General features: G+C 38.9%; 1 protein-coding gene and 1 long non-coding RNA gene across 2 annotated transcripts; one reads left to right on the top strand and one right to left on the bottom strand.

The window, feature by feature from the left end:
- Window positions 1-421: 421 nt before the first annotated feature.
- On the top strand, window positions 422-2,834 carry LOC111191825 (uncharacterized). The gene is made up of 2 exons (XR_002649699.2): window positions 422-781; window positions 1,764-2,834. It is a non-coding gene; the product is annotated as an uncharacterized LOC111191825 (long non-coding RNA).
- Window positions 2,835-3,791: 957 nt separating this feature from the next.
- wfikkn2b (WAP, follistatin/kazal, immunoglobulin, kunitz and netrin domain containing 2b) lies at window positions 3,792-8,276 on the bottom strand. Its single transcript, XM_007257241.4, has 2 exons — window positions 7,225-8,276; window positions 3,792-5,890 (listed from the first exon to the last, which is right to left on the bottom strand). The coding sequence occupies exons 1-2, from the start codon at window positions 7,411-7,413 to the stop codon at window positions 4,394-4,396; spliced, it is 1,686 nt and encodes a 561-aa protein (XP_007257303.3). The 5' UTR covers window positions 7,414-8,276; the 3' UTR covers window positions 3,792-4,393.
- Between the last annotated feature and the right edge of the window lie 1,525 nt (window positions 8,277-9,801).

Below are 9,801 nucleotides of genomic sequence, written 5' to 3'. Positions count from 1 at the left end.
AAGTACCTTATTTTTCACAATGGTGCGCCTTAAAAGTTACTAGACAGGTTGTAAAAAGCAGCAAAGCCACTTCATTAGCCTCAGTGCTAGCTCTTTCGCCGTTCAGAGGTGAGTATATCGGACTGCAGTGTGCATGTTTACCGTATTAAAACAAGCTACATGGGACGAACCGCTACCCAAATAAACTAATTTTTTTAGACTTAACTTTTGAAGGGAAACACTGCACACCCTTGTTTCTTACAATTGTACCTTATAATGCGCCTTATAATGCGATGCACCTCATGTATGAAAATAGACCAGAAAATAGACGTTCACTCATAGTGCGCCTTATAATAAAGCATGCCTTATAGTCTGTAAAATAGTCCAACAATATACAGTAATTTTACTGTTCATAATTTTTAAATGTTAAGATAAGATAATCCTTTATTAGTCCCACAGCAAAGAGGTTTATAGTGTTACAAGTGCAAAGTGATAGCAAAGCACACAGAAGCAGAGAAAAGTATTAACAAATAATATATAAACAAAAAATAAATCTGGAGAATATTTACATTACTTGCACATGAAAAAACCTGTACAACACATTAGAGGTGTGTGTGTGTGTGTCTGTGTGTGTGAGTGTGTGTGTGTGTGTGTCTGTGTGTGTGGTCTACTAGGAGCAGCGCTGGTTATGAAGTTTGACAAGCGGCAGGAAGGAAGGACTTGTGATGCCTGTCCTTCAGACACTTTGGATTAAGCAGTGACTGAAGGAGCTCTCCAGTGGTGTCAGAGTGTCCTTCATGGGGTTCGTGTTATTGTCAATCATGGATGACAGTTTAGCCATCATCCTCTTCTCTACTACCACCTCTACTGTGTGCAGCATGCGGCGTGGTATATTAAAGAAGTCTAAATATACAGCAGCCTGTTACTGTGATAACATCTACATCACTGTGATTATAACTAAAATAAATACAGTATTTCATAGGTTTACAACTTACTAGGTAAGTACTGCCAGCAACTTACTGCACATTTCACAGTGTTCTTTTTACAGTATTTATCTGCAACAAAGATGGCCAAACTAGAAACAAATTCTGACCATTATCCCTCACAGGTCACAGGTAGCATTCAGGCAAGTAGCTACCACTTCCCTACTATCTTTTACATTTAGATTAATCCGTCAGGCTGAAAGAGAGGGATAGTAAAGTAAGCTCTGACTAATCACTTCAGGGAACACTTTTCTCTGCTTTAGTGTAAGGTGCGTTTGGTAATATTGGGCTTGTTTGTAGCTGTCCAGCCATGCTCAGATGTTTATACATCAAAAGTCACTGATCAATTCAGTATAACCGATTCTATTGCCAACGTCTGTCTATTGAGACTGCATACATCTATGATGTAATATGTAGCTGTTAACAAAAGGTGTAGCTGAATAAATATGCCATAGAATATAATGCTTGTAAACCACTTATAAACCAGGAAAGTGCACTTAAAATGTAAAAGATGAGCAAGAAAGCCAATCAAAGAACAACACACTATTCTAAAAGAGATACTGTTCAGATATCCCATGTGTTCCTATACCATGAAGTGCACAGTTAAAGTTGAGGCAACTAAAAATGTTGCATATGTTTTCATTTTTAATAAAACATTGCCTGATATGACTGTAAGAAAATGCATAATTTGAGATGTTAAATGATGAAACATTTTTGTTTAAGCATATTCTAGTCTCAGACTGGAAATCTTACTTCTTGATTTATGTGATTTTGTATTCTCTCTCTGTTACTCACTCGCAGCTCACCGGGTTTATTCTTTCATGTGAGTGAGGGGTCCCAGCTCCAGACTCCCTGCATTGCCCTGCGTCTGTGTGGCCTAGATGGGAGGACCAGAAACTGCTGAACAGGAACTGCCAAGCTAAATCCATAGAACAAGGTTTACATAACCTTACATGCACTCGGCAGATCATAAGAGGAGTACTTGAGGCCCTCATAAAGCAGAGTTGGAAAGGCACACAAATGGCAATAAATTTTCTTTTATGATGCCAGGAGGATTTGTTGGTATAATGAAGCATTGCAGCTGTACGATATTTAGGATTGGAGAATTTCAAATAGAGCAGGAAGCCAACATGTTTTCTTTCGTTGGATGGAGGTATTCCCTGATCCCTCTTTATTCCATTACAGACACAGCCTGGGATAGACATGAGAAAATATCATCCCTCTTTTTGCCAGGCGGCTAGATGGAATATGAGTAACACTGTTGCTGTAGCAGACTGAAGAATTATTTCCCAGTACTTTTCCATTGTTCAGTCTGCTAAGAATTGAGTAAAAGAATGAAGGTCGTACTTTGCTGTGTTTTTTCTCTCTGCCACTCCCTGCCTCTAAGGTCACGGATTCGCTTTCCACCACCTGCAGTAGCTGTCTTTTGAAGCCCACCCTGGAAAACTATACGGAAAGCAGCTGGTGGGTCGTTCGATCTCCGGCTGTGGAAGTCCCAAATGTTCAAACCTCATATCCAAACATGCTTCTGCTTCCAGCTCCCCCCTCCTCAACACTCCCCTACCCAGCCTACCCAGCATGACCCCGTGTTTGAGGTGTGTGTGTTTGAATGTGGTCTGCAGAAATAAGACAAGGGGCCCCACTCTGGCCTTGGACCATTCTCTGGAGAGATGTCTAAGACTCTATCAACTAAAGTCAAGTTCTCCTTTTTAGACTTTGCCTTTGGTGGTCAGGAAAAGGTCAGGGTGCTACTATGGAAGGGGTCACTTGAAGCTAGTAGTTTAAGGTGAGGACCTATACAGCATTATTTCACAATATGAGGAATAAATCCGATTAAATCTCTATAAATAAATCTAATTGAGAATAATTGCCTGAGGATGTACAAAATTAATGCATTGTAAAGCAATGATCTAAAAGTGAAAATTATTAAATATTTTCAAATGGTTTCAAGAAATTATATATTTTTATTCAACCCAATAAAATAAATACTTAAGGAAGCATTTAATTTAAAGTGTTTACTGACTCAAATATATATGACAACTATATACAATTATGATTGGAGTAAATAAAAAAAAATAAATGTGCTATTTTTAGCCAAAATAAATACTTGAATGCTTGAATCATTTACACAATAGTTAATAACTGAGTATGATTAAATCACTATACAATAAAATGTCATGAGGACATAAATTGTCCTCTACCATTTATATATGGTGGGAATAAGAATAATGGTGGAAACAAATAAGAATATCATTGCTCCCCAAAATGTGAGATTTTCCAAGTAATTGTGGAGCATTCCTATTGGAGTGTTCATTCTGAACTGTCTACATTTTGTACAGAGCACATGCAGGATTGAAATGATGATGAACAGCATAAGCAAGAGGCAGACAAAATAAATAACAATAGTGACAACATGTTTTTAAACTTTTATTTTGTCAGTGACACTTTGTGTAATCTTGACAAATATAAAACATAAAAAATGAAAATATGCAAGTGCTTACAGAAAAGGATAACATTAGTGTTTTATACTTGGGGACAAAATACAGTAAAATAAATAGAGGAAAAAACTATGAAGATTGTCTTTGCTTTGCTACCTGTACAATCAATTATCACCTTAACAGAAAAGGTGCAATTTATAGGACAAAATCAATGTATTTGCTTTCAAAAGCTGCAACAGACTTCACACTGAATATAATACAACTTATCCAAGTGCACAGAACAAACCTAACTCTACAGTATATTACAACAGTTTTACTGTGACACAACATAAAACATTAAAAAAAGTTTATTTTTTATCAAAGACAAAGAAAAAAATGCAGAGCAGCAGATGAGAAGTAACTCACTGGATTCCTCAGATGACTCTGAGCTTGCGAAAGCACGAACAAAATGTATTTCCAGTAAGAACCTACTTGAATTTATAGGGCAGGCATGGGGTTCCTTTTGAAGCAGAGGGAGCGGGAGCGTTGGGGATTTGGCCTACCACATGGATTTGATTAATGCTTCCTATGTCCACAAATGTGTTCTTTCGCTTTAACCTGAGAGATACTTTAACATGTTTCTTGTGTAAACTTCATAAGTTGATGTTGTCCAACCGGTGGACATTATCTAACAAGCTGCAGAAACAGAGCTGCGTCTCATGCTGGATGTTCTACCTTATCAAAGCAAACATTTAACTGGAATGGAATTTCAGAGATATTACAGGAGCACTGTATATAAGAAGCAAAGGACAAACAGAACTTTGGAGCAACAGCTTTTAGTAAAGGTACAGGCAGGAAATGGAGAAGCAGGTGAAATACAGGTAGACTGAAAACAAACTGAGAACAAGAAAAAATGAATGTCAGCTCCTCAGAATGATAGATGACATTGGACATCTTCCCAAAGGAATTTATTAAAGGAATAACAGTCAGTTGTGAGCTCAATAGGGCAGTGCCCTATTGGACAAACTCTTTCAGAATGTCACAAGTGTTCTTGTTAATGACCTCACGTAATCTGCGAACTCGCCGGTCACTGAACGGGCTCACAAAGCTGTCTGGCTGCAGGACAGCCATGCCATTGTGCACGTCACCCATGACTATGATTTGGCCATCTGAAGTGGTGATGTTAGGACATGGGCAGTTCCAGTCCATGTTCTGCAGCGTCACCTCCAGGGGTTCTTTCTGGAAGAACTTCAGCCCCATCTTCTCATCTTTCAGGATCTCTTCCACAGTGATCTGTGCCCGACCCGAATCTTCCTCCTCTGTTAGCTCTGTCACACGGCCCAGGATCACAAAGTCACTCTTGCAGAAGCTGGCCACCATCTTAAACCGCGGCTTACATGGCTTGCAGCGATGGTTCTTGCGAAACGGACATGAGTCCTCGCACGTTTCCCTGGTCTCAAAGTTGTTCTCGTTCCCCTCACAGCCACCATATATGAAGGGCTGGCACTGGCCCAGGGTAATGCGGTAGGACCAGCGTGGCTCATATGCCTTGCAGGGACCCTGCAGGCTGGGAAGACTGCAAGGTACAGCCAGCTCACCCTGGCAGGACAGCAAGCACGACTCAAAAGTATCAAAGTGGTTTCGGTTCCCATCACAGTTGCCATAGGTGAAGGGGAAGCAGCTGTTCCTTTTGCTGTCGTAGTACCAACTTAGCTTCGCACCTCCGCAGTCTCCACTGTCAGGTACCTTCAGGCACTCCTCGGCAGGGAAGCGGGTGGAGTTCTTCAGCTTCTCTCTTTCAACTTCAACTTCTTTCTGGACCACAAAAAGGGTGAAGTTTGCTTGAATTGAACCACCTGAGTTTGTGGCAGTGCAAGTGTAATCACCTGCATCTTCCAGCTGGGCATTGTAAACCACCAGCTGTCCAATATTAGTTACCACTACATTCCCCAACACATGATTGGGCTTTAGAATGACATTCTCTTTTTTCTCCAGTTGCTTCTGCCAGGTTATCTCAGGCTTCGGCCAGCCAGACACTTCACACAGGAAGCTGGCTGTCTCATCCACAAAAACAGACTGTTGCATCTGGCTTCCCGCTATGACAGGGGCTTGCACGTCCAAGGGGGTGGTGTGCAGCAAGGTGGTTGTCGGTAAGGCTGTGGTCCCTGGAGGCAAAGGGCTGGTGTTTGTAGAATGGGACCTGCAGGTCACTACAGACAATGAAATACCCTTTGTGCAAGCTTCTGCATCCATGTAGCACTTGTTGTAGTACGTCATACCATCAGAGGCACAGGTGAAGTGGGGCTCTTTCTCGCAGCGATCCCGGCACTTGCACACTGGCTGCCCGTTCCACATGTGGCACTCGGAGCCCTGCTGAGTGCACACATACTTGTCGCAGGTTGCCTCCATGGCCATAGGACCCTTTTTCCCTGTTGCATCTATGTAGCGGGCGGCCACACAGCTTTGGCTCCCGCAGACGTTTGAGCAGCACTTTTCTGAGGCTTCACATTCCTAAACAACAGAGACAATAATGCAAACATTTGCTCAGACACATTTAACCTCCCAAACATTCTATAACAAAAAAAAGCTTATCATCTCTACAGTAAGGAACATATTCTCCGTTTTTCTCTTATAAGCTATTTTTATGCCCTTGATCCACTTTCCCATTTAGTTTTTTTTAATCCATCTATACATTTAGTTCATCCACCTTCCCATTTACACTCACTTTATTCTTTCAGATTTCCCATTTACTTTCTTCAGTCCCTCATTCATTCCATCGCTTGTTTCATTCACTTAAATCACTTTCTCATTCACGCTTGCTTTATCCTTCATCCACTTTCCTACTCACTTTATTTAATTTCCCAATTAACAGTTTATCCCTCCATCCATTGTCTTCCTTTAACTGTCTTGCCATTTAAACACACTTTTTTCCTTTGTCCAATTTTCCACAAACTTTATTTAACTTCTCCTAAATACATCCCTAATTCAGTTCACTTTATTAATATTTTGATTCATAATCACTTAATCCATTCACCCACTTTTCAATTTACTTTATCTTTCACCTCATTTTATTCATGCTCCCTTTGTCTTACACACTTTACCCACCTTTACATCCACTTTCATACAATTTTTTCCCTTTTTCTTTAATTTCATCCACATTCCCATTTACTTTATCCAATTTTTAAACTTTCCACCTCACTTTATTTTATATGTTTCTTCTAATGCTCTTGTCCATATGCCCTCCTTTGCCTTATCATTTCTTTCTTGGACACCTGACTACCCCACATTATTCATTTTTTATTGTGTACTTTTATTACTTTCATTCCATTTGCATTCGCTCACTTTTCCCACCATTCCATTCACAACTACTTCATACTTTCATTCAATGTTCACCTTACTTTATCAGTCTTTCCATTTACATTTATGGTATCCCTCCATCCACTTCATCCATCTTACACACTTCACCCACCTTCCCACTCAAATATGCTTATCCTTTCATCCACTTTTCACATCACTTTATTCTCTTTATTTCCCATTCATTTTCCTTCATCCCTCCATCCACTGTCTTACTCAATTCACCCACCTTCTCATTCACAATTCTGCACCTTATACCTGTATCTATTATCCCCACATTTTGGATCACCAAGTTCTTGATACATATTCAGATGATGATAATATTTATAATGTTTATAATCTTTACTGGTAAAAAAAAACATGGGTACAAAAAAAGGACTTTCACTGAAAGGTACTTTTTTACCTCAGTATTTACGAAAATAAATTAACGTAAAAATCTTTACTTATTTTTCTTAGTGTGTATGCACGCGGGTTAAGGTCAGAAGTCTTACCTGGTCAGTCTGGCACTCCCGCGTGCAGGTGCTCATAGCGTCCACCCAGAGGTTGGGGTTGACCTCGTTGGGGCAGAGCCCTGAGTGAGCGCGCGCCGCGCCATGCAGAGACATGCCTTTTACGCAGCTGTGCGCGCAGAGAATCAGCAGCTGCCCGGCGAGGAGCCACATCCAGCGAGGCGAGAGCATCTTATGGCGGGAGTTCCTAAACTGCTGTACTGAAGCGCGAGCTGCTCTGTGCGGTTTGGAGAGCGCGCGGAGGGACAGGGCGCGCGTAACGCTGTGCCACCTGGTCTCGGTCTCTGCGCAGTGAGCTCAGTGATGAAGCTGCAGTCAGTCCGGTGCGCGTGAGTGAAGTTGCTGCTGCAGGAGTAAGATAAGGTGCTGTATTTATACCCGAGTCCTTTAACCGGGCTACCGGTTCCTGACCACAGGGCTCGCTCTCACGCGCTCATGACATTAATGGATTGCTGTGGAGTTCATGACTGACTGCGGCTTAAAAAGCAGCTGGGCTACCTGCCCCGCTCCAGCACCAGCAGCCCGCCTTAACCCTTCAGCTGCCGGGAGCACAGAGTCAATGACACAGTGGGAGGTGAGAGGAGGAATAATACTGTGCCAAAAAGAGCAGTGAACAGCGAATGCAATGGAGAACCAAACACATATATTATTTAATCTAATAAATACTTTTAGTTTGATTAAAATATAACAATCATATAAATATTTATTAAAAATAGTATATACAGCTCTGTAAAAAATAAGAGACCAATTAAAAATGATGAGTTTCTTTAATTTTTTACAAACTTCTGGAATATAATTAAGGGGTAGATGGTTGATCACGAGCCATCAAACAAAGCTGAACTGCTTGTTATTTTTGCACCATAAAGTTATTCAAAAGCAGTGTGTAAGACTGGTGAAGGAGAACATGCCAAGATGCATAAAAATGTGATTAAAAACCAGGATTATTCCAACAAATATTGATTTCTGAACTCTTACAACTTTATGAATATTAACTTGCTTTCTTTGCATTATTTGAGGTCTGAAAGCTCTGCATTTGTTTTGTTATATCAGCCATTTCTCATTTTCTGCAAATAAATGTTCTAAATGACAATATTTTTATTTGGAATTTGGGAGAAATGTTGTCAGTAGTTAATAAAATAAAACAACAATGTGCATTTTACTCAAACAAATACCTATAAATAGAAAATCAGAGAAACTGATTCAGAAACTGAAGTGGTCTCTTATTTTTTTCTAGAGCTAAATAAAATGTAGCTTATTGCAAAAAAGTTTTGAACAATCTATCAACATTTGCATGCATTACTGACTTTATATCCAGTGGTGAACCCAAACCCAAAAAGTACCCAAACCATGTACTTACTTGATTTAACGAAAAGATACCCAAGATAATTTTATAAAAAGTCTTACTTTCATTCAAATGTACTTAAGCATCAAATAAAAAAATCCATCATTTATTATGAGGCTATAATGTCCTTATTATTATTTATGTAAATGACTTTTGCTTAATCCTCTCATTTTAGATTAAAAGACTCATATCACTCTTGCTACACGACCCAATAACACTCTTAATAGAATATAATTAATTGTGCTCTCCCACTGAATAACCATATATCAACCATATGTCCTCCTTTTGGGAGAAATCAGTTATGTTTTCTTTATTTCAGTCTTTCTTTTTTTCTCTAGTTGGACAGCTTTTTTTAGATAAAAAAAAAAAATTAAGACTTAATATTGTTATATTTTTAAATGAATGGATTCACCTAAAATAAATTAAATTACAATAGTAAAGATTTTTTTTTTCCAACAGACCGAAATAAGACACTGATGTCTATAAAAATGATCATAAATACAAAACACTAAAGCCAAACAATTTCCATTAGATAGAACAGAGTTTGTTTAAACATGACAAGTTTATGCCTGCTTTATCAGAATATTCTACATCTTCCATAATTTATTTATGCTTAAGCACTCCGACAGTTTTGCACGTGAGCCGTATACTTGTACTGAATAGCTCCTGTATGTTCAAAAAGTTCATGCTGTATCCTGACTGGTAAGGGATTTTTTTAGATTTCGCGTGATGTTTGAGAATAAAAAGTAAGATTTTAAACTTTGTAATGTAGTGGAGTTAAAGGTCTCTTAAAATGTATATACTTTAGCACAGACACATAAACAAAACTACCCAAATACAGTGATAAATAATATTTACTGTCCTCTAATGGGTTTCATAAAAGCAACATAAAAGCAAACAAACAAATCTATTCTGAACCGGGAAATACATCAGTTAAAAATGTACATTATAAATGAAATAGGTTATTGTGCACGTAGCAAATACAGTTCAAGGTCAATTTCAATGTAAAAATGCTCAAATACATGTTTTAAGGTCTACTATGTATTGCTGATAAGGGTTTTATATCTTGTTAAGAGGTGCTGGAATTTTATAATATGTGCATAGTTGAAAAAAACAAAGAGAAAACATTTTTCCGTTGACAGAAAACTGACAACAAAAAGGGCATTCTAATGCTTATAAATCAATAGAAGCTCTTGGTTTCAGAATAAGATATAATG

Source organism: Astyanax mexicanus, chromosome 15 (genome assembly GCF_023375975.1).
Source record: "Astyanax mexicanus isolate ESR-SI-001 chromosome 15, AstMex3_surface, whole genome shotgun sequence".
In the NCBI taxonomy this organism is placed as follows: Eukaryota; Metazoa; Chordata; class Actinopteri; order Characiformes; family Acestrorhamphidae; genus Astyanax; species Astyanax mexicanus.
Note: the sequence above shows the minus strand (reverse complement) of the source record. Positions and strands in the feature narration are given on the sequence as shown.